The sequence below is a fragment of the Pleurodeles waltl genome, chromosome 7 (genome assembly GCF_031143425.1).
Source record: "Pleurodeles waltl isolate 20211129_DDA chromosome 7, aPleWal1.hap1.20221129, whole genome shotgun sequence".
In the NCBI taxonomy this organism is placed as follows: Eukaryota; Metazoa; Chordata; class Amphibia; order Caudata; family Salamandridae; genus Pleurodeles; species Pleurodeles waltl.
In genome coordinates, this window is record NC_090446.1 from 65,390,944 (window position 1) to 65,414,111 (window position 23,168).

Here is a 23,168-nt window from a genome sequence, read left to right on the forward strand (position 1 = left end):
GTGAGGGCAGACAGGTGAGTGAGAGGGCAGGTCCTTCTATGTGAAGGCAGACAGGTGAGTGGGAGAGTAGGTCCTTCTCTGTGAGTGTAGACAGGTGAGTGGGAGGTCAGGTCCTTCTCTGTGAGGGCAGCCAGGTGAGTGAGAGGGCAGGTCCTTCTCTGTGAGGGCAGACAGCTGAGTGGGAGGTCAGGTCCTTCTCTGTGAGGGCAGACAGGTGAGTGGGAGAGCAGGTTCTTCTCTGTGAGTGCAGACAGGTGAGTGAGAGGTCAGGTCCTTCTCTGTGAGTGTAGACAGGTGAGTGGGAGGTCAGGTCCTTCTCTGTGAGGGCAGCCAGGTGAGTGAGAGGGCAGGTCCTTCTCTGTTAGGGCAGACAGCTGAGTGGGAGGTCAGGTCCTTCTCTGTGAGGGCAGACAGGTGAGTGGGAGAGCAGGTTCTTCTCTGTGAGTGCAGATATGTGACTGAGAGGGCAGGTCCTTCTCTGTGAGGGCAGTAGGAGGGCAGGGATCCTTGGGGAGGGCAGACGGTGGAGTGAGTCTTTTGGGCTAGGATCGAGCTGTAGAGCACCACATAAATACAGTGTGAGGGTGGTGTGATGGGTGGGTAGCTTGCCTACCCGTATGCTCGTATTCTCAGGCTTCAATTCCTCTTTTGTCAGTGGAACTGCATCGTGCAGGTCTGGGAGCTGCCTTTTGGTGTCTCACCTGCAGAGTGTACAGAAGGGCACATCTCCTCTATGCCACACAATATCATCTCATATTGTTACAAAATGGTTTTAAAAGTGCCTAAATCCCACATTTCCACACTGTAACCTGAATCACAGTGATGTATTCAAACACTGCTACAGTAAGAAAAAGACAAGCCCCAAACAGTGCTATGTAATAGCACATGTCCTTCATTGCTGTACAATAACATATGTCCCACACAGACATGCAATGACTCACCTGCCACACTGCTACAGTTACATATCTTCCACAGTGGTAAACTGTTACATAGCACACTCACTGCTACGTGACACAGTATCTCTCGTACTGCTGCCCAAAGATATATTGTAACACTACTACACAACACCACATCTCACATACTCTACACAACACCACATCTCACATACTCCCAAACTACGACATATCTCCCACACTGCTGCACAACAACACAGTTACCATCCAGCTACACATAAAATATCTCAACTCACAACACCAGACCCTCCACACTGCTACACCATGGCATATCTCCTACCATGCTGCATTACCACATATTGCCAGGGTAGGCGACAACTGTTAGATGCTCTTGTGCTACAGTTGAAATTGCATTTACATAGCGCTTACTACCCCAGACGAGGTGTTGCACTTCTTAGAAATGTGGTGACAATTGTGTGTGTGAATGTGTGGGGGGGGCACGGTGAAACGAACTGAGGCGGCGGGACTGATCCTAAATGACACATGACTGAAACGTCTTTCTAGGACTTTAAGATACAGAAACAATGTTTTTGGATACTTTGAAGACCAGTGTTGTCTTGCAATGCATCAAGTACCATATAACATACAGGAGGTTAAATTTGAGATTATGGGGCCTATTCACAAATTGGATTTACTAATTCATTTAGAATTACTACAATATTATTGCTCTCATACTACATAATGCTATTCACTAATCTACGTGCAAAGGGCTCCAACTCTCCATTATTTTATATGCAAAGTACTTTGCCAACTGCAGAGATCTCTCCATATGTACATATAGGTTTTAGTTGTAAATACAGGAGGGACATAGGGCAGTAATGCGTAATACTTACTACTAAGGAGGGGAAGGGTTTTCGGATGATTAAAGAGGCATTAAGAGTGGGCTACGGACAGGTTTAGGGAGGGACATGAACCCGTCCAGAAAAGAGTAAGCCTATTGCTATTCACATACTTCTCTTCTAAAATTACTACATCCAAAAAGGACCCAAAACAGCACTATATAAAGCCCAGAGCTGGAGTATATCCAGCACCACAAATGGTCAAACATCTCATAGAAAATGCCGGAGGTAGGGACTTAAACTAGAATCCCACAGAAAACATTGGTAGAATAAATAATTTTATTATAGCTTTTTACAAATATTTTAATTGCCTTTTTAATTTAAAAATGAACACAAAATAAAAAATAAAAAAGTAATTATTATGAATTGTATGCAGAACGTGTAGTTAACTTTTAATACATAATGGAAGAAATATAAAAAAATACTTTACTTTCATTTTTTAATAAATCTTTAAAAACTAATAAAGTTAATATTATTTAATATACTAAAAATAATTAAGTATTTAATTTGAAATTAAGTTAAAAGTGTTGTAGCATCTATTTTATTTTTTCCTACTTTTAGAATAAATATATAAATTTACTTTGCATTAACATTTTTTTATTTACTTTAATTAACTTTTATAAATTTCTCTGCGCTTTACCATAGGGAAATCTCTGCCCTATTAGTGGAGGTCTCCGCCAAGAACGCAGAATGTTAAATACAGTCATAAAGTCACTACTAGTGACTAGTACATGATATTTTTACATACTCCACCCCCTGTTTTAGGAAGTGGGGTCATGTAAGACTATACTTTTGAATAACTTTACAATGGTAAATGATAGTCATAAGTAGTAAAGTTACCCAAAGGTATAAATATACATGTGCAGATTTACTCACACATATGTTTACCTTTGTAAATAGCCCCCTATGAGTTTGAAATCTGTGAAGAAATGTATTTACAATAAATATACACAGAGTGTGTACTAAACATTTGCACATGCAGCAGAGGTAGCGTTAACCTTGTTGTTGTCTGAAAATGTAGGGTCAGGTAAAATTCTGAAAGACGTACAGGGTGGAACAGCTGTCAGCTTAGTGCTATGAGCTTAGGTGAGGGTCTCACATCTCTTCTCTTTGTTGTTCTGTGACTCCAAGTGATGGGGCAACAAGTCTTTACCCTTGGTACTCACACATGGATTGACACACTTCAAGTCTAAGAGCAGAAACCAAAAAAGAGCCTCAGTAATGGACCGTGAGTCACATCTTTGTATAATCCCACATGACTCACACTCTATGTGAACCAGGGATGCAATCCCTGAGAAATGACACTTAGGGCTCCCAGAACATGATAGGGAGACTAAACACAGCTTTCTGCTATATGGTCCAGGACTCGACCAATCATCACATCCCGTACTGCACCACTAATTGATTGCTATTCTAAGCAGCCTTCCAGTCCATTTTCCTATCCATGGAGGTGTGGTGGGCATATGGTGCAGTATGGGATTCCTCTACATAATCTCTCAGACGACATCGGGTATTTGCACACAGAGTGGGTCTTGTGTGCATCACCTTGAAAAGGACCACCCTATTTGTATGTATGCAGATTTATATACCTTGATCCCAGTGGCATAACAAATGCCCCCGTGGGGGACCCTGAGCCCACGGGGCCAACTCAGGACCTTATTGCGAGTTGCAGGGGGATGTATGATTGATTTGTAACCGCAATTCTGGTTGCAAAACAATCGCAGTTACCACCAATTTCAAATTGGTGGTAACCCATTCCCCACAGAACACTGCTTACTCTGAAAAAATGAAACTGAAACGTTTAATTTTTCTTTTTGAAATGCATCCCTTTTTCCTTTAAGGAAAACGGGCTGCATTGAAAAAAAAAATGCTTTATTTAAAAAGCAGTTACATACTTGGTGGTCTGCTATTCCAAGCAGGCCACCATCCCTATGAGTGCAGCCATTCCTAATGGGGTCGCAAATTGCGACCTACCTCATGAATATTAATGAGGTAGGTCATATGTGACCCAAATGGGATTCGCAAACAGTGTCATTGACACTATTGAGCATTTGGGTTTGCAAGTCGCAATTTGCAAATCGCAAATGAGTCACAAATTGCGAGTCGCAAAAAATATGGTCATACAGCTGGCCCTGTGCCTCTGAAGTGGGGATGACTTTTCCCTGTGAGTGAGCCACAAGACGTGTTCCGAATTAGACCACATTTTTGGCTCTATCTATTGGAGCTTTTGTAAATGCCCTTCTAAAATGTACATATAGTGGCGATCAGATAAGTAAACATTTCACCTCCTGTTATTGGCTCTTTAGCATATCATTCCGTGTCCTAGGAAGAGCTACATCTGAAAAGTAAGTACAAACAACACCCTTTTCTCACATTCAATCTTTTATCTAAAACATGCATTCCACACACAAAGCAATCATTGAATTTATTCTTTTCAGTTGAGCAGGCATTTTGGGCGTTTGTCATGATTTTTGTCATCATGGCCCATGATGGCTGCCACTTTGGCTTCCATGACCTCACCCCACAATGGCTGGCCGAAGTCCAACAAGTTGAACTTCAAAAGATCCAATCTTGCGAGAGCTCAGGGTAGCCATCTTGAGGTCAGGCTATGCTGATATCAAAGACAAAACCAACCAGCAGTCCTTTGCCATTTAAGTGGCAGAAGTCAATAGGTTTGGTTTAAATGAGTCAACACATGCAGGGAGCAATACTGCATGCCAGCCTCTGCATGCCTGTGTTTGCAAGCATTAACACATTAACTCCTGCTCTATTGTTTTTGCCAATGGTTGTTACATGTGCACTACAGTCAGCTTTGTACTCATCTTTCTATGTCTTCCCTTCCAGTCAACTTCCGGATTGTCAGCTTCGACAAGAACTTCTTGTCCGCCATTGACAAGGTGAGTGATGTGTCTGTGGGGGGATTTGTTTGTATGTTGGTGTGCAGGAGAGCGCGTGGTCCAACCCTGTGCGCTTCATATCTCCTGCTGACATCAGGTATGGAGTAGCCTTCCCATTCCATCACTGTGGAAAGAAAATCCCTAATGTGTTCCCAACTATAGAGCAATATTTATTTATGTAAAGTATTTATAAAGCGCATGGTTACCTGAAGGTCCTGTCCCAGGGGAAGGATTAGGGTGCACTGTAGAGACAGAGGTGGGTGTGGGTAATGAGAGAATGGGGGTATTAGCGGGTCTGCTTCATTTTGTATGAGGACCCTCAGTTGTATCTGCCGTAAAGATCTTTACAAGGGGTCAAACCACTTGCAAGATTGAAAGTGATCATTCAACATGCGCACTGGTGATAAGGAGCGCAAGGGACGCATCCTTTCTTTGGGAGAGAAAGTGCGTGTGAGACACAGGAAGTGAGAAAGAGAGGTTATGATGGTCGAGAGATGAGGGGAAGAGGGTGTGAAAGATTGGCAATAGGGTTTGAAAGAGGTGCTGTGACTGGAGCGTTTCACTGAGAGGAGGGTGTCGGAGAGTGCTTGTTGGAAAGGGTGGGTTGATAGAAAGAGTGTGGGAGACAGGAGAATTATAGACATGTCTGAAAAGTAGATGACACCAGAATATATTTGAAAGGAAGTTGAGAAAGAATGTATGAGATGCTGCTGAAATGACGAGTGTGGGAGGAAGCAGTGTGTGTGTGTGTATGTGTGTGGTGTGAGCTGGAGGAAAGTGAAAGAAAGAGAGAGTCAGGGCACAAGTCGAGGGTACACGGCGTCCACCCACTATTTTCACAAGGTGGACGCTGTCCACTCTGCCAAGTAGTTGTGGTGCACTGTGATATGCTGAAATCGTACGGGTGTAATGTTTTAATACCGCAACGCATTCAGCAGCGCCTGCACGTTGTCTGCTTTCCTTCTGAGCAGCAACGTGCAAGCGGCAGTGAGGGGGCTTTTTTATTTTAATTTCAAGCTGGGACCACAACAAAGGCAGATGTTAAGTGGCCATCAGACCTCTTTTTGTTCTTGCTGGAGCTATCTGGAGCCTACCTGCAAATACAATGGAGGGTAAACAAAGGCTCACAGCATGTTGTCACTTCACAAGAGCTTAAGAGAGACAGGATTTTAACTTTGGTCAGTTCCTGGATATAAGAGATATCTATGCACAGCAAGAATGTCAAATATGCTGGTCTCTTCCTGTATTTACACAAATAGCAATTTACATATCACTATTTGTTTTATTTCTTTTGTAGCACTACTCATCCCATTGCAGGGTGTCAGAGTGCTTTACATTACATGTACACATTATACACTGATAATAAATCATAAGTGTAAATCTATGTACAGGATGTGTTACATAGGATAGTGAGGGTTACAAGGTGTTGGAGTCACATGTCTTTCAGAGCTCACTGTGCTATATTAGAAAGATTACAATTTATGATCTGCAAGTAACAAAATGATCTACGTTTTAAAAGCAATAGCCCACTTACCTATCTACATAAAATAAAGATCTGTCATGATGTGCTTTGCAGGAGATACGTTAACTCTCTATGGTACTTTGATTCAAAACTTGGACTAGACATGACACACATGACACGCATCTCTCGAGCAAATGTGCTAACCACCAGAGTTATCTTACCGTTATTATTATTCCCTGAGATTCATGGGGCATGCAGATATCTCTGCAGCAGGTGCCTTAACCCCATAAGGTTTTTTAAAATGCGTCTTTACAACTAATTAAGAAGAACAGATTTTGTTAGGGAAGCTTCCACGGTGACTCTGTTCTGTGCCGATGTTGTGGGTTAGTAAAAATCGATAAAATACTTTTCACTGGTCAAATCTCAAGACTATTGGCATTCTCAATGCTTATTTCATAGAATGATGTAAATGAGTGTGCAATTTAATAACATAAGGGACTGAGAAATATAGAGAGAGAGAGAGAGAGAGAGAGAGAGTTCTAGTGCACCTTGCCTTGGAGCTCTTGTGAAAAGGTTGGTGGGCAAGTGTTAATCGCTGTGAGCAGGTCCCTTCCAGTTCTAGTGGGAAGGCACAATCATTGCCTCACAATCATTGCAAGGTGTCTCTGCAACAAGAATGCAGTCATTTCAGAAACCATACACAAATGCTTTACAGGCAGCCTCAGGTGCAAGTTCTTAATGAAGCATACCAAACAAGAAATACTATAAGGAATTTAAGTCCATTTGAAGGGCCCTTGAGCACAGGTCCTTGCACTGAGTCCTGAGGGCATATCCGTTAGTACCTGCTCAATTGATTCTGAAATCTTTTTGTCCTTAACATTGTTACTTCACACAAGTAGTCATTTTCCTTTAGCCAAGGCTTTCTTTTCAAACTCAAATTGCTAGAATGTCCTTGAAGGAAAAGGGAATACCAAAACTAGAAGTGCCCGGTTAATCCACTAACCTGGTGTCCATTTAATGGGCCAGAATACCTGGATTGTTAACTGGTGAAAAGGTGGTCATAGTCAAGGCATCAAGGCGATGGAGGGACAGCCAAATTCCATGGATCCTGATTGTTTCAAGCTCTCTAGAATGGACATAGTTCCAAGAAGGGTTGCTGCCCCTCCCCACAGTGTTGCTGCCCCCCCCCAGCTTCCAAGCGATGATGTCAAGATTACTCTTGTTGCAGGTGGTGATGCTCTGAACCCAAGGACAAAGCTGGTGGGAGACACAACTCTATCAAAATGGATCGAGGAAGCCAAGCAGGGGACTGAGTATTAAAGCTGTATTTATAGCCTGTTATATAAGTGCTTATCTGGAGCCTTCTGGAAGATTACTGAGTGTTTCCTATGAATTAGAATACTGCGTCCATTAGGAGACTGGGGCAAGAAATTGAAGGTTGAGTAAACAAACACATTAAGAACTGAAACCTTCCTGAACATTATAGAGTGTTTCCTGCCAGCCTGAAGGCTCTGGTGTAGACCTTTAATTAGATGCCAGGGCAGCTGAATAAATAAATAGCAATCAAGCGTACCAGATGAGGTTGTGACCAGCAGGAAGCAGAAGCTTTTAACTAATCATCACCCCCTGTTAGGGCAGCTGAATGAATAAACACCAGACAAGCATATCAGGCAATCTTGAGGTCATCAGGAAACACAGGATTTTAACTAATCTACCTGTTCACTTTTTCACTTAACTAAACTTTAAATAGTGCCCTCAAACTAAAGTACATAGTATGCCTAAACAAAGTGCATAACAGTGTACATGGCACCAGCCCAGCTAGATAACATTGAAAAGTGCTTTGCAGAGTACACTGCACCTGTCCACCTAGATAACAGTGAAAAGTGCACAACTGTGTACATGGCACCAGCCCAACAAGAAAACAATGACAACAATGGGGATCAAACAGCACAGCAAACCAGGGACTGACAGGTAAGTATATGTAGGCACATACAGATTTATGTTTCTAATGTAATTCAATGATATCTATATCTGCAAGATACATAGATGAGGAATTAAGAACAGTAAAGCTATACTCCCCTGTATGACCGGACCTTCATAATATTGCGGGAGTCTATATTTTGGTAGGAGAATTTGTTTCTTCAATATTCTGGCATATAACTGTATCCTGTGATAGTAGCTTCTGTCGTCCTTGGTTCACTGTAACACATAAGACTTACCGAATGCCACGCTGCTTATCTGCCTTATTATAGTGTTCTTCAACTCTACAGGGGCAATTAGTAAATATATTGAAACTTAATGAACACAATGTTCTATCTTTCATTAAGGCTCAATACAATTGAATTACAAGTGGTCCCTCAATTTTTGGTTTTGTTGGATTTATTTGCCAAATTGGGAGAAATTGATAGTTTAAAGTGAAATGGATAAAAGTGGGATCCCAAGGTGAGATACTAGCTGTTTATTGAGGGACTTACATTATCCCATGCATTATTCTATGGTTTCTAAATTCAGAACAAACATGGGGTGCAGGAAATTTATAGGGTGAACTTGCACTGGAGAAAAATAACTATTCAGCAACATCAAATGCTTCTTGGACTGCATGCCAATAATCATTGAAACTGCACATGAGAATAGTTTTTCACGCCTCATAGATCAAAATTTTGAACAAATAACATTCACACTTAGGAGCACTAGCAGAAGCCAAAAAGAAATGAAAGGAAATGAATTCTGAAATTACAGTTTTGTAGATTATAACTTATGTATTTGTGAATTTGTATGTAGTGCAAACAAAACCCAAAGGTGGCAGAACATTTTACATGAGAGAAGTTACCATGTATCAGCACTGCGATTTGTTGTGTTACATTATACTTAGTTTAACAAGAAAGCTTACTGTGTGTACAGTAAAAAAAAGGTTCAAAAAGGCACTTTATGTAATGATCCCTTTGCCAACGAGCTGGACAACATCTATAGCATCAGAGCATCCAGAGGTGTAGCGTGCTCCTTTCGAAGGCTGTGACCGCCCATTGCGTTGGAGCTGCCACCAGTGCTGTTCAGGTTTACCTTCTTCCCAGAAGAAGTGATTCCAACAGGGATCCGGTGACATTGCACCTCCCAACCCAGTAGTTCCACTTCAACTCCTTGACAGTGAAAATTTGTTGCGTTGACAGAAAAAAGCTTCCAAAATGATCAGCAGAGGGCAATCTCATTCCAATACAAGGGCGAGTGGCAATTTTTTCTTCCAGCATGTCCCCTCTCCAGATTGCAGGGATACTTTAAGAAGGTTAATTAGTTGCTGGGCGTTGAAATTCACTTTGCATCATGGCTTGCATTCAGTATAAGCCACCTTGGGAAATGTAATTGATATTTTAATCTTGTTGTATGCTAGTTAACCATGAACCAGGACCCAGCTGCACGCAAAGTGCTGCACTTAGGGGGATAAAGACAAGGTAGTGTGACAGAGCTGCAGAGATTCACAAACAAAGTAAGGGGTGTTCAAGGACTGATGAGTCATAATCTTAGATAGGTAATATAAACTGTTTCATCATTAATGTCCCTGTCAATAGCAGGATTTCCAAGCCATTCAATGTAGTGGATACAAATATTGTTGAAGAGTTTCTATGGGGATTCACGCTTTCGATTTCACACCAGATAGATATAATACGAGATTAAACAAATGTTTTAATGAAAATAGTTTAACAACAATTTGTAGATTAGATCGACATTTACATGTGGTTACTTATAAGTAATATATGCCTTTGTAAGAATAAAGGCTTTCCAGTTCAAGTCACATTTGATAGTAAGCAAACATATACATTTAAGACAGCAATTACTGTATTACTTATTTCTCAAACAGTGATTATGTGCTGTTATCGCTTTTATTATTGAAAGGTGTTTTAAAAATCAGGTCAAATTTTATAAATGATAGTTGAAGTGAATTTTTTTAGTGGTGTGTAGACCTTTGCAAGTGATCTTTTATTGTAATTGACACACATGGCATAGGAAACTTGTGCAAATGTTCTAAATATTTTGCTTAATGTAAAGATGATATTGTATTAGAGGATAATGTATTTGAGTCATTATAATGTCTTGAAGACTTCTTATCAGTAGAGTGGAATTTGTAATATCACCAGTTGCAATAGTAAAAATTAGAGACTGAAACACATAAAGACCTACGATTCTTGGGAGTCAGTGTTTAATTTGAGCCAATGATTTCCGGTGCTCGGCGCCAGCACTTAATTGTCAACATGGGAACTTATGACATTTGGCCACTAGGTGGCACTGTTGTCTAATGCAGATATGACCTCATAAACAGTTATTAATCGAATATACATTAAAAATCATTATTTCCACCCAAGCCTCCCTTATAGCTTTGGGAGCCTGGAATAATCTGAAGTGTCCCTCTTGTAGGAGTGCGATGGTTTGTAGTTGTGATAGTATGGTCATTGGCAGCGCTGGCGGGGGCAATGGGTGGTGCAAGTGCGGGGGCCAACTGATGAGGGTCCTTGCAGTTAATTGTTTTTACAAATTTAGCATCACTGGGAGTGTTCTGAATTACAAGCATTGTGAATGTATGTCCTGGGGGGAGAAGAATAAAGGATGTATGAAGTATGTGCACGATTTTACCTCTATGGCACCATGATTTCCCAAGCAAGATTTTTTTATAAACCTAATTTATTGGATTTTCACAAGATCATGTGGTGTGTGTGTTGTATATTTACATTCAACATATGTATAGTCAAGTCAGCCCCACCCCACCCACGGAGCCCCGATGAAGCCCACCCCAACATCAGGTAAACAGATTTGAAATTGAGCTGCAAGTTTTTATTGACCAGTGACACCCCAATACTCCCTCCAGTCACCCCCTACCTTTCTGTGAGGAGCCCCATGACTGATAAATAGTGTGATGCAGCGGTCCATGGTGCGCAGTCAGCTGTCTGATGTGTTTGAGGTGGAGCTGCATTCCGCCATTTTTCTGCAATGTCATATTTGGTTATTATGAGACCAAGGTGTCTCAACTCCAATTTTATAGTGATTTGTGTCAATATATATTGATTAATGGAGGAGTAGTAGTTTTGGGTCTCTTGCAATCTGCCGACTGATCACCACCATCACTCTGTCCAGTACAGTGTCTGAGGACGACCGTACCTTGGTGCACCCCAATCACAGTGTGTGAAGGCCACTGACCGGTCATCTGCATCTAACGCAATCAAGGGAGTCTGCTCTTCCAAACTTTCACATCTAATTGGCAGGTGATATAAGGCGTTATTGTGGGGCGATGGCCACCTTGCGTGGCACCATCATGGCTGTCTGCCAGTCCTCATCCGGCAGCTCCCCAATTTCTCTCTCCCATGCATGCCGCAGAACCTCAAAGGAGTCATGGATATGATCACAAAGGGATGGTACAACTGAGAATTGTTGTGTGCACTGATAGCTTGGAGGCACCCCAACACCATCAGACAGTAACTCTAATGTGTGGAGATAGTACATGGCATAATTGGAGGTATTTGGTGCTTATGCAGGTCGTGCGTAGCGTGGAGGCATGCAATGAACTCATCCTGTTGCCAGTCACAAATATTTTTTTAAAGTTTTCTATTATGTGAAAATGTTTTTTAAAAAAACCTCAAATAAATGCATACACTTGTTTCAACTCAATGCTTAAGTTTCATATTTGCCTGTTAAATGTCATTGTAAAATGGCTAGATGACACTTTTTACTCTTTAAGTTCAGTAAAAAAAACAATTTTTGTGTGTCCATCAGTAAGCTGCCCATTGGTAGACAGCTGTATTATGACTGACTAGGTTTAGATGTTTTTATCAAGATAACAAGTGAGAGGGAGATATTTAGTAATTTCTGTTTATAATGCTGCAGTCGCCATTTTGGAATGTCTCATGCACATTATTCTCCCCTTCTCTTGCAGTACTCCGAGATTGAGATCCAGGTGAGTATTGTAGTTCCTGAATCGTAGCAGACTCCCCCATGATGCATTTGGTACAGTCCATGCTTTGCTTCAAGTTGACACCGCTGCTCAGTCTATGCTCAGTGTGCCTACCCTTGTCTTGCCTTAGTGCCCTTATAAAAAGAAAAATGTCTGGTTCCTTATATCTCATGGATTAAGATGTTTTGTCTCTGTCACCTGTGAACTCTGTTTCCTCAATCTGATTTCTCTACTTTCTGAAGTTTGTGTCTCCACATAATGGATCACGTGATCCTAGGATCCCTTTCAGTCCCAGGGCACTGCCCAACTTCTTTACTTCATGGGACTTTCACAGTTGGGGAGGAGAATTCCAAACACCGTGCAGTCCAAGATGAGCGATAAACTCCACACTCCAACAATTTTCCCAGGACAAATGTTGGCAGGTCAAGTCTTGCATTCTTTTACAAGTGGAATTCAATACGAAAAACACCGATTCTGCACATAATTGCTAATTTTCCAGAGAGCTCGGAAAATAAGGTGTGTGTGGCACCCAGTTAACACCTCACCCCATGGCATTCATTTACTAGTTTCTGGAAACACCTCACCTTATCCGGTCCCCCATAATCAAGTCCTAGTTTTGAAAGTCATACACAACTTTCTGATTTCTAGTTCCATACATCACTCCATCCACACAAACTACTTGGGTCAAAATAAATTGGTTCAAACCTTTTAGGCAAGAGTTCACCCTTCCTGCTAATTGACTCCCTTAGGACAAAATAGCTTGCCAGGAGCCAAGTTTGGATTCCTTTCAAATTTGGAATATGTGGCTACCTTCTTAAACCACTGTTGAGCATTCTCTTATTCTCCACTGTCCTGGGCTTTATTGTTCACTTTGTTGAAACTCTGCTCCCTTTGTCTCCTCAGGACCCCAAAGGGAACCGCATTGGCCAGTGGCAGGACGTGGTTCCGGACCAGGGCATCGTAGATCTGTCCCACCCACTGTCCTCCGAGCCCCCCTATGGAACATACCGCATCAAAGTCAAGGACCCCAGAGCAGAGCAAACCTTCGAGGTCATGGAGTATAGTAAGTGTTGGAGAAGAGGGGTTAGGGATGGATTTGTCTATATCTCTGCTCTTTCACACTAAAAGGGGCCTGTAACATGGCAGAAGCTCATCTGAGGGTTCATCTCCACCAGCAGAGGGCAGGGCATGACTAATACACTCTTTTATTGTATATGGCTCTCATAGTGAGCTATTACCATGCAGGGTCGGCTTTAGCATTGGTGGCCCCTGGTACGACAATCTTTTTTGTCACCCCTCCACTTCTCCTCAGATTCGACCAATATCACCCGGCAAAAGTGTCCCTCATTGCTGCTAGCCCCCTTCTCCCATACATTTAATTTTGTTAAAGCGCTGGTAAAGGAAGGTTTTACTAATTAACTCAGCTATCCACATAGAATAGAGATCTGTTCTTTGCAGCAGGCACATTAACCCTCAGAGCTACTTTATGGTGAGTCAAAACTGCCACTAGACAAAGCTCCCCTATCCCTAGTAGGAAGATTAATCACAAGAGTTGTTTTGCCATCTTTGCTGTCTGAAAGCTGGACCACAAGGAACACTGCAGCAGGTGCTTTTAAATCTTAAGTTATTGCTAAACACATCGCCCTCCCAGAGGTCAGTGGCCCCCTCCAAGATCAGCGCCCAGTGCATCTGCACCAGTCACACTGCCCTATAGCCGGCCCGGTTATCATGAATAACTGGATTGTATTCACAGTAACTCACTGCTATGATGTACTAGCAGTGGTGACACAACTTTCCATCACCTGCAGCTGTGCCATAAAAGGACTTCCAGGCTGCCCTGCCTGGACTCTCTGGGAGCCTGTCAGAGCAGTGCTGAAATGCAGGGAGCACAGCTTCTCAAGGAGAGGGAGGAAGGCACGGGGAGTGGTGGGGCCGGGTCACAGGAGGCCTGGTGTTTTATTTTTCAGATTTGGGACAGAGAGGAGAGCCCATGTAATGTATGGCCCCCTTATGACTCCTCTGGCCTCACGTAGCAGTTTAAAGCAGAGGCTGATGATTTTAGGGGACGTACATAGCATAAAACTATAGTTAGGTAAAATGTGACCAAGGGTGGTGTTTTTCACCCCATGATTTTGACTGTTATTCAAGACAACATGAGCTTCGCTCTTGTTTTCTCTTTGATGTCACTCGGAGCCCCACATGAAAAACATCCCCATTATTCACTATGACCCATCTATAATTCTATATTTCTGCGGATTTGTATGTATTCTTGAATATGAGCTGCGGAGTTGACTTTTGACATGAGAGCTTCCCAATCTCCTGTATTTGAAAGGACTTAGATAGCCTAAAAATCCTACAACTGAGTTAATGACGGCAACTCCGTAGTTATGGTGGACTTCACGAGAAGCTTTGAAAAGCACTTTCGTGATTTCTTAGTAAATAATTTGTAATCGGCACAAATAAATCAAAAAATGTGTATGCCGCTAGGGCTTCACTCATCTGGGTGAAGGTCGAAGGTGGGAGATCCAAAACTGACTGATTTCCAATTGAAGTGTCACATGACTTGTTTTCTGAATGCTACAGTGAAAACTCCTGGACAGATGGCCCCAAACCTGGAGTCAAGTTGGTTCCTAGTCCAGCCCTACTTTTCTGGTTTGGTGTAACTTCATCCAGTGTGTTTTAAATGTTTATGATAAAATGAAATAGACACTTTGACAGTTTTGTTTACTATCCAATCACAACCCACACTTGAGTCTCCTTTTGTTTCTGCTAAGACTAAGACCTTTTTTGACAACTCAGCCCTTTTTGTGCTTTATCAGTCAGTCGTCCAATTAGAGAAACCTTGTTGTCTGAAAATAAAATTCTGGACCAATGAGAGAGAAAGGCAATCACAGCCCAACCAGGATATTTTCCAGGAATCATGCAGGAATCATGCAGGAATCATGGGCTATCAGCTATCATCAGCCTGTGAACCATCTCTGTCATAAGAGAACATCTTCAGTCTCCGGGAGAGAATGGCAGGATTTGCCTTTATCCTCTAAATAAAAGTTACATTTAATGTGCACTATGCGTGAAATGGTTTCTGACCCACTTCCAAATCAATCCATGTCCTCCGCGCAGGCCCCGTCCTTTATGTCTGGCTTTGCACAGATCCCTGGTTGGTTCCAGAGACTGCCAATCACACACTTCTGTCACATCCATCTAGCTCATGGACCAGTGGGTGGCTCTGAGAAGGGCTGCCTCAAGAACCAGGTGCTACAAGTGCAGGTCAAGAAACCATCCTCAGTCGTAGGAATTCAATGTGAAAGCTACATTGTCCCATGAGTATTGCAAAGCAAATCAAAGAGGCTGGAGTCTCATGACTTCACAAGGAATATTTACGATTTACAGGAGAAACCTGAATTTCTCCCTAGACTCCACTTGAATGTTTTTGTTGATGATTAGTGGGTTTTTTCTGATGTCTTTATTGACGGTTGCAACAATTAGAATTGCCAGTGAAAATCCCTATTTGTCTTCCCCTATGGCCTGAAAATGCATATTGACTTCGATTCTTAAACTCCTAGAAAACAACAGAATTGCTACTTTTTTGTCCTTTTTGTGCAACTGATGTGGGTAGAACAACTGACCAGCATTGCAAACCGCATGACCAGCAATGCTAGTTATCAAGTAAGTCAAAACCAGATCATTAAGCCTTTTCTACCAGAACAGGATCTCATGAAGGGATAGTACCTTTGGTAATATCCACAGTTGGCTATGGGAATGATGTTCTTTAGAGTGTCCCAAAAATTCACATTTGGCTGAAAACGTTGAAGATCTCTGCTCTTGCAGACTTCCCTGATCAGACACCCTTCGGCTTCAAACCCGCTCTTCAACAAAAGGTGTACCATATACGGACTCTTTCAGGATGCGCACCCGGGGTATGGAACTCTTTCCACCCTGACATCTGCCCCCTCTTCCATGTATCTGCTTTCAAAAGTGGTCCAGAGGTCTTCCTCCTTGAACAACACCTCCCATCTTCTCTCTTGGGTGTGATCTTCAGCAGATACGGGAGGCTTACTGGAACTCCTTCTTACCTGGCCTAAAACGTCAATTATCCCATCGATATGGCTCCTTCTGTGCTTAAACTGCCTCTGCTGGCTTTATAACTTAACACCTATATTTTTTGGTTGTATATTTGCTTTGTAATAGCTTAACACGGTTTGGATTTAAATGCCAGGTACTACTGAACACCTCTTTATTAATACTTATGTGTTCCTTACCTGCCTCTTTTTTAACATGTTCTGACTCTCTTGAGACTTGTATGCACTACATAAAAACAATTAGGCCCAAATTTAAGAAGGCCTGGCGCCAAACTAGTGTCATTTCTTTTATGCTAATGAGGTGTTAGGCTTGCAAAATAGCCATGCCATATTTACAAAGTGGTGCAATATGAGCTTTGCGCCTCTTTGTAAACCTTTATGCCACATTATGCATGCGCCATGCAGGGTGTATGGAAAGGGTGTATTCCGGCTCAAGGAGTCCCGCAAAAATGGTGCAATGAAATCTACAAGATTTCATTGCAAAAGTTTTGGTGTCATTTAAATGCCTGTTGAAAGCAGCCATTAAAGGACGCCCCCATTGCAATCAGTGGGCTTCCTTGCACTTTGCTCCACTAGCGTGAACTTTCTGACAATAGTGGACCAAAGTGATAAACTAGTGTAAAAAATGTTGACACTAGTTCCCTAACTACAGCGCACACATGGTGGCGTTAGGGGGGCGCTAGGCAGTGCTAGAAACGTGAAGCTGTATTGGATGTAGCAGCCACTTTTCTTAAATCTGCCCCTTAATGAATAAATAAAATAGATTTCCTCACTCATCAATTATTTTGGACAAAATTAGCTTGGGACAATGTTGATGTAGGCAAAATGAGGTCAGTCATGGGTTATGGCTAATGTTGCTCCCATTGGAGCCCTTTCTCATGTCACATCTGTGCTCTTCATTCCTCTAGTGCTTCCAAAATTTGAAGTGAAGATCCACCTTCCTGCGGTCCTCACCAGCCTGGATGACAAGGTCCCCATGAGCGTTTGTGGCAGGTGAGTGCACAGGACATGAAAGGATTGGCAGAGCCTGTCCCTAGGGCTGCACGTGGCTAGGCACTGACTGAGCTTCCCTCCAGACAAGGAGTGGGCTGGTTCAGAGACACAGTATATCTAGTGTGGTTTCACCCAGTTCCTTCTGAACTTCCAACTAGAAGATCCACCTTCCTGCGGTCCTCACCAGCCTGGATGACAAGGTCCCCATGAGCGTTTGTGGCAGGTGAGTGCACAGGACATGAAAGGATTGGCAGAGCCTGTCCCTAGGGCTGCACGTGGCTAGGCCCTGACTGAGCTTCCCTCCAGACAAGGAGTGGGCTGGTTCAGAGACACAGTATATCTAGTGTGGTTTCATCCAGTTCCTTCTGAACTTCCAACTAGAAGATCCACGCCCCCTGTAGCCACAGGTCTGATATCGAAAATGTTCAATTCCAGCCCCATATTGCACGCAGGGAGAAAACATAACCTTATTTAGGGTGATAATGCTGGGATATTTGTAACATTCAGTACTTCATGGTCTTTCACAGTGCTCTGCAGAATTATTTCTTCACAGCAGAAAACAGAGCATGCCACTGGACGAAACACCATTGGCAAAGTCAATCGGTCTCGCTTATCTTTATGAGTCAACATAAAGCGCTTCAATTCCTCGTCACGTGCAGTAGGCGCTATATAAATGCAATTTAAAATGCATATACAATGAAAGGGCACATATTGGCATTGCTGATGCTTGTTCACAGTAGTCTGTAAAGATCTACGTTGTTTTGGCTACATTTCTGATGCAGTATTTCTAGTGGACAATAGGTGGCACGGAAAGACAGGAAACTGGTGTTTAATTATGGCTCTGTTTCCAATGCTGCGTTTGGAGCAAGAATGACACATTTAGTAGTGGTAACAGGAACAAGCATTGGCAAAGCCAATAGGTCTCGCCTTGGTAAACGCGCATTTTTGTTTTGCAACTGTGTGCGGTGGGCATTAAAATTCTAAAAGTATGTCAAAATTAAAATGTTGCTGTCTCCTATGGGTTTCTGTTTCACTAATTTACACATGCAGTTTCCCCTATACTTGTGTGTAACCTTACACTCAGATTTTGGGTATGCCAAAACTAGAAACGTTACTTAAAAGTGTCAGTGTTAAATATATCTGGGAATAACCACTGCAGTTTATGACTAGCCCCCAGGCCTTTCTATTTGGTGAACACATGTAAGTTACATCTTTGGAGTAAATTTATACTTGGATTTATTGAACAGCCAAAAAGTACTAAACTTACTCAAAATGTAAATTACCTTTGTGAATCAGGTCCACAGTGTTAAAACGTTTGCCTCTGTCTGAAAATTGTCGCTTTTTGATTGGCAGAGGAGCAGCGGAAAAGGGTTCTATTACTTTTGATCTGGTGTCTGTGACTTTGCACTAGAATCCAGTGTTCTCTGCTGAGAAAATGGCCAGGTCTTGTCACCTCCAGAAGCATCAGCATGTATACAGTGCAAGTTCTCAGTTCTCCTTCGGGCAGCTATAGTTCATTCCCCCATAATTAAAGAGCATACACCATCGCACGCTGTGCTGAGGGATAATACCTTTTGTGTCCTGAGATCAGCCTTATATTCCAGAGTCAAGAAGATGACTGGCGACCATTTTTTCCAATAGCATGGTGTTTTGCTGATTGGAAAACAGGCCTACAGAGGGAGATATATCGCAAATGAGTCCAAATCTACCTTCATCTAAATTTGGGAACCTAGGCCTAGAAAGTAAGGGAAGCCAAGACTAAATAGAAGAAGGCTTTGCAACAAAGTGCACAAGGACATTCTCCTGGAATCTGCTTGTGCTGATCTAACACTGACAGTGCTGCACAGTGTGGCATCAACAAACTCCCTAGAAATCTGTTGTCGGGTTCTTGAGAGCAGGCACTTGGGCATAACTCCCCACGGTGCAGCAGGAGTAGTCCAGTAGTCCAGTAGGAGTGCCAGAGCTCCACTGGAATCCACATATAGCTGTTTTTCCTACCGACGGGGGTTAGGGAGCCCATTGTCCTTGCTTGCATTAGGGCCCATGGCACCTTTGCCACGATTCCTGGCATTGATAGGAAATAACCCATCCTTCCCATTACTGACAAACCCAAAAGGAGAGAGTCGGTACTGTCTCTTCTCTTATCCCGTTGAGCTCAAGAAAATGCAGCTGACTGCCTGAAGCAGGTAGACAACACTTCACAATGCTCCTTCCACAAACAATAAATACTTAGACTTTATTAGTGGCTTGTAGTGTGCTGTCGATAACAGAACAGAGAGCATTGACAGACTTTCTCATCCAATTTAAACTTGAGCCCTGCATGCACTGTGGTGACCTGGGTGCCTATATCGTTTCTCAGCCCCCCTACTTCCTGGTACTCTGCAGACTACACTCATTATTGTGGTTCCACAAATAACAATTATAGGCACAGATTTACTTAATAGTCATGCAGCAAAGGGCAGCAGCGAAAAATGCTGCGCTGTGTGAGAGGGGCGAGCAGGGGAGCGCCACATTTACAGAAATGTGTCTCTCTCCTCCACTCTCACTAGCACCAGTGCTGATTTTAGCTGCTGAGCACGACGCACACACTTTAGCGCTATAGTGCTAGGGTGTGTGTGTGTGTCAGTGTAGCATAGGTTTTCTAATGGAAGTGCACCCTCCCAATACAAAATACTATGCATAGACGCACTTTAAAATCTTTCCTACGTTGTTTTTGTGCTGCAAAGCTGCATTAATTTTTTAAGTTAAACCCTGTCTACTAACGTTAGTAGATAGGGTTTAGCATCAAAAGCGTTGGTGGTTGCATGGGAATGCCCATGTACCACTCATGGAATACCCCCGTGGCACTAAGGAAGGCAAAGAAGAACTTCACGCTGCTTTCTGTTACTTTTAGGGTACTTTTCAGCAGAAAACAAGTTTGCGGTGGAAAGTAAATAGGTAAAAAATGATTTTACTTCACTTTTGTAATGCAAACACAGTGTAAAATCTTAGTAAGTATACTCCTTAGAGTCAGTGAAACTGTGGGGTGATTTACTAACATTTTGCCCAACTTTGAATCATAAAAGTGACGCAAACCAGTGCATTTTTATATTCATTATTTACTTTCCCGCTCAAAACTCGTTTCGCGCCGGATATCAACTAAAGGTAATGCAAAGCAGTGCAAAGCGCTGGTTTGCATTACTTACCATCAAGGGGGAGTTACATGGGCATTCCCATGCAACTACCCACCCTTTTTGACTCAAAACCCTATCTAAAAGTTGTGAGACAGCATTTTGGATTAAAAAATAAAGCCTTTTAAAACCAGGTGCTAAAAGGAGAAATGTTGTCATTCACCTTTCTTTTCCTCATTTGCATGCGTCACGCATACAATGTAGGAAACTTTTAAATGTTGTTTAGGTATAGTATTTTGTACTGGAAGGGAACCCTCCCAGTTCATATCCTATGGTAAACTCTGACTCACACCCTTGCACTATGGTGCAAAGGTGTGTGCGAGGCTCACGGCTACAAAAATCTGCGCAAGTGTTAGGGAGAGGGGAGGAGATGGCCATATCTCTGAAGATATTGCGCTATCCTGCTCCCCCTCTGTCACACAATGCAGCACAGCATTTTTTGCTGTTGTGCTGCCTTACCTGACAGTTCAGTAAATTTGCCTCTGCGTCACTGGCCAGTACAGCATGTTATTTTATGCATTTTAATAGAGCCAGAATCCTCCATGGTTGCTTCAAAGCTAATTAACATATTTGGGCGATTTAAATACAGTAGCTTTCCTACACCCAGATTTATCCAAGTCCTCTGTTGGTCCAATCCAAATAGAAGAGTTGTGCAATTTTAATTCAATGGCTACTCCTCTCCCTATAAGTTGAAAGTTGCCTCACTCATAGAATTTATGAAGTGATCTAGCTCTAGGTGTCCTTGACTTGATCCTGTGAAATCAGGTTTTCAGCCAACCCCCAAGCGGTGACCCTGAAAAATAATATGGGGCATATTTATACTCAGGTTGCGCCGGATTTGCGTCGTTTTTTTTTTACGCAAATCAGACGCAAAACTAACTCCATATTTATACTTTGGCGTTAGATGCGTTGAGCGTCAAAGTTCATGGAGTTTGCGTCATTTTTTAGCGTGGATACCTTCCTTGCGTTAATGATATGCAAGGGAGGCGTTCCCTACAAAAAATGACTCCGAGGCATGTGCGTCGTATTTATACTCCCGGGCAAAAATGACGCCCGGGAGTGGGCGGGTCAAAAAAAATGACGTCTACCCTCGTTAGCGTCATTTTTTAACGCCTGCTCAGGGCAGGCGTTAAGGGACCTGTGGGCTCGGAAGGAGCCCAGAGGTGCCCTCCCCTGCCCCCAGGGACACCCCCTGCAACCCTTGCCCACCCCAGGAGGACACCCAAGGATGGAGGGACCCAGCCCAGGAAACTTAAGTTAAGTTCAGGTAGGTATTTTTTTAATTTTTTTTGGGTGGCATAGGGGGGCCTGATTTGAGCCCCCCTACATACCACTATGCCCAATGACCATGCCCAGGGGACATAAGTCCCCTGGGCATGGCCATTGGGCAAGGGGGCATGACTCCTGTCTTTGCTAAGACAGGAGTCATTTCAATGGGGGTTGGGAGTGAAAAAAATGACGCAAATCGGGTTGAGGCGAAAAATTTGCCTCAGCCTGACTTGCCCCATTTTTTCACGCGCAAACTCCATTTTCCGCAGCGCCGGCTAACGATGGCTAACGTCATTGAATAAATACGGCGCCCGCATGGTGCTTCAGAATGGCGTTAGCCGGCGTTACATTTTTTGATGCACAACTGCGTTGGCGCAGTTGTGCGTCGAAAAGTATAAATATGGGCCTATATTCTTGGTAGCTGTGAGTGATCCCATTGATTGTAGCTATGCAGTGATCCCACTGGCGATAACTCAGAAAGGATCACTCTCTTGGTAGATCTTCACTGATCCTACTGATGATAGGTCTGCAGTGATCGCATAGGAACACATAACAAAAGCCATTTTGTTGACCCAGTTTTTACTAATCTTTCTGTTTTAGTAGTTATGAGCCATTTCCCAGTTATTTGGCCCGATCATTTTATGATACCGATTCTGCTTCCTGTGCTGAATGTGCGCAGTCCTTTGCCCACAATAGCAAGGATCAAAATTAAACCCCATAAAATTGGAAAATACTCTTTTGAATACCAAACCTGACTTAGGGTAAAAAGTTCCGATGCAGTGTTAAAATTCAATGAATGGATTAAAGCATCCTTAGATATGAACATCGCATCTAAGAATTACAAACCTGCAGATGATACAAAACATGCTCCATGGTTTAAGCATCATTTGCAACGTTTGAAAAAGAAATCCAAATGCTTGTAAAGGAATTAGAGAAAAACGTACGTCTCCAACAGTAAAAAAGAAATATTAGAGAGCAGTAAAAAAAATCCCACTGCACTATTAGAAACTCACGCTCAAGCTATTATGCATTAAAAATAGATAATGCATCCAATTCCGCCAGAGAGCTTTCTTGCGATGGCCAAATCTCTGACAAATCCAGAGTGAATGGGGCCGCGCTACAAGTCCAGCAGAAGTATGATGAAATGACTTGGCTAACATCTGTTTGAAAAAAGTCTCTGATATGTATGCCTCTTTCCCAGGCAAGGCAGATCAGTGCAAGCCAGAGGTCTCACTGGGCCAACCCGAAATGTTAAATGGAAACTTCACCTGCCTTCTGGTTATCAAAGGATGAAAACCTAAGGGCTCTAATGAATGCTGTGGAATCAGGCTCTCCTCCCACCCGGCTCCTCTGCCCATTCTTAGTCAAGGGCAGACGGTAATTTACCTGCTGTTCCAAGAAGTGCTTAACCACTCCTTAGGGAGTGGCATGTTGCCATCTGCCAGGAGGCATGCTTTGGATCCATCCCAAGCGGAAAACTAAAGGTCTATATCCTTGTTGTCTAGCATGGGCAAGGCACTGGAAAACCATTTTCAACCAGCACCTAATGCTGATTGAAAGCCAGTCAAACC

General features: G+C 42.7%; 1 protein-coding gene across 1 annotated transcript in view; it reads left to right on the top strand.

Annotated features, from left to right (window-relative positions):
* LOC138246804 (alpha-2-macroglobulin-like protein 1) overlaps nt 1-23,168 on the top strand; it is a 179,966-nt gene that overhangs the window by 12,772 nt on the left and 144,026 nt on the right. Inside the window, exons 4-9 of the mRNA XM_069201567.1 lie at nt 4,637-4,689; nt 12,069-12,089; nt 12,990-13,149; nt 17,074-17,158; nt 17,242-17,269; nt 17,317-17,381. Of these exons, the coding sequence (XP_069057668.1) occupies nt 4,637-4,689; nt 12,069-12,089; nt 12,990-13,149; nt 17,074-17,158; nt 17,242-17,269; nt 17,317-17,381 (412 nt within the window). The remainder of the gene's footprint in view (nt 1-4,636; nt 4,690-12,068; nt 12,090-12,989; nt 13,150-17,073; nt 17,159-17,241; nt 17,270-17,316; nt 17,382-23,168) is intronic.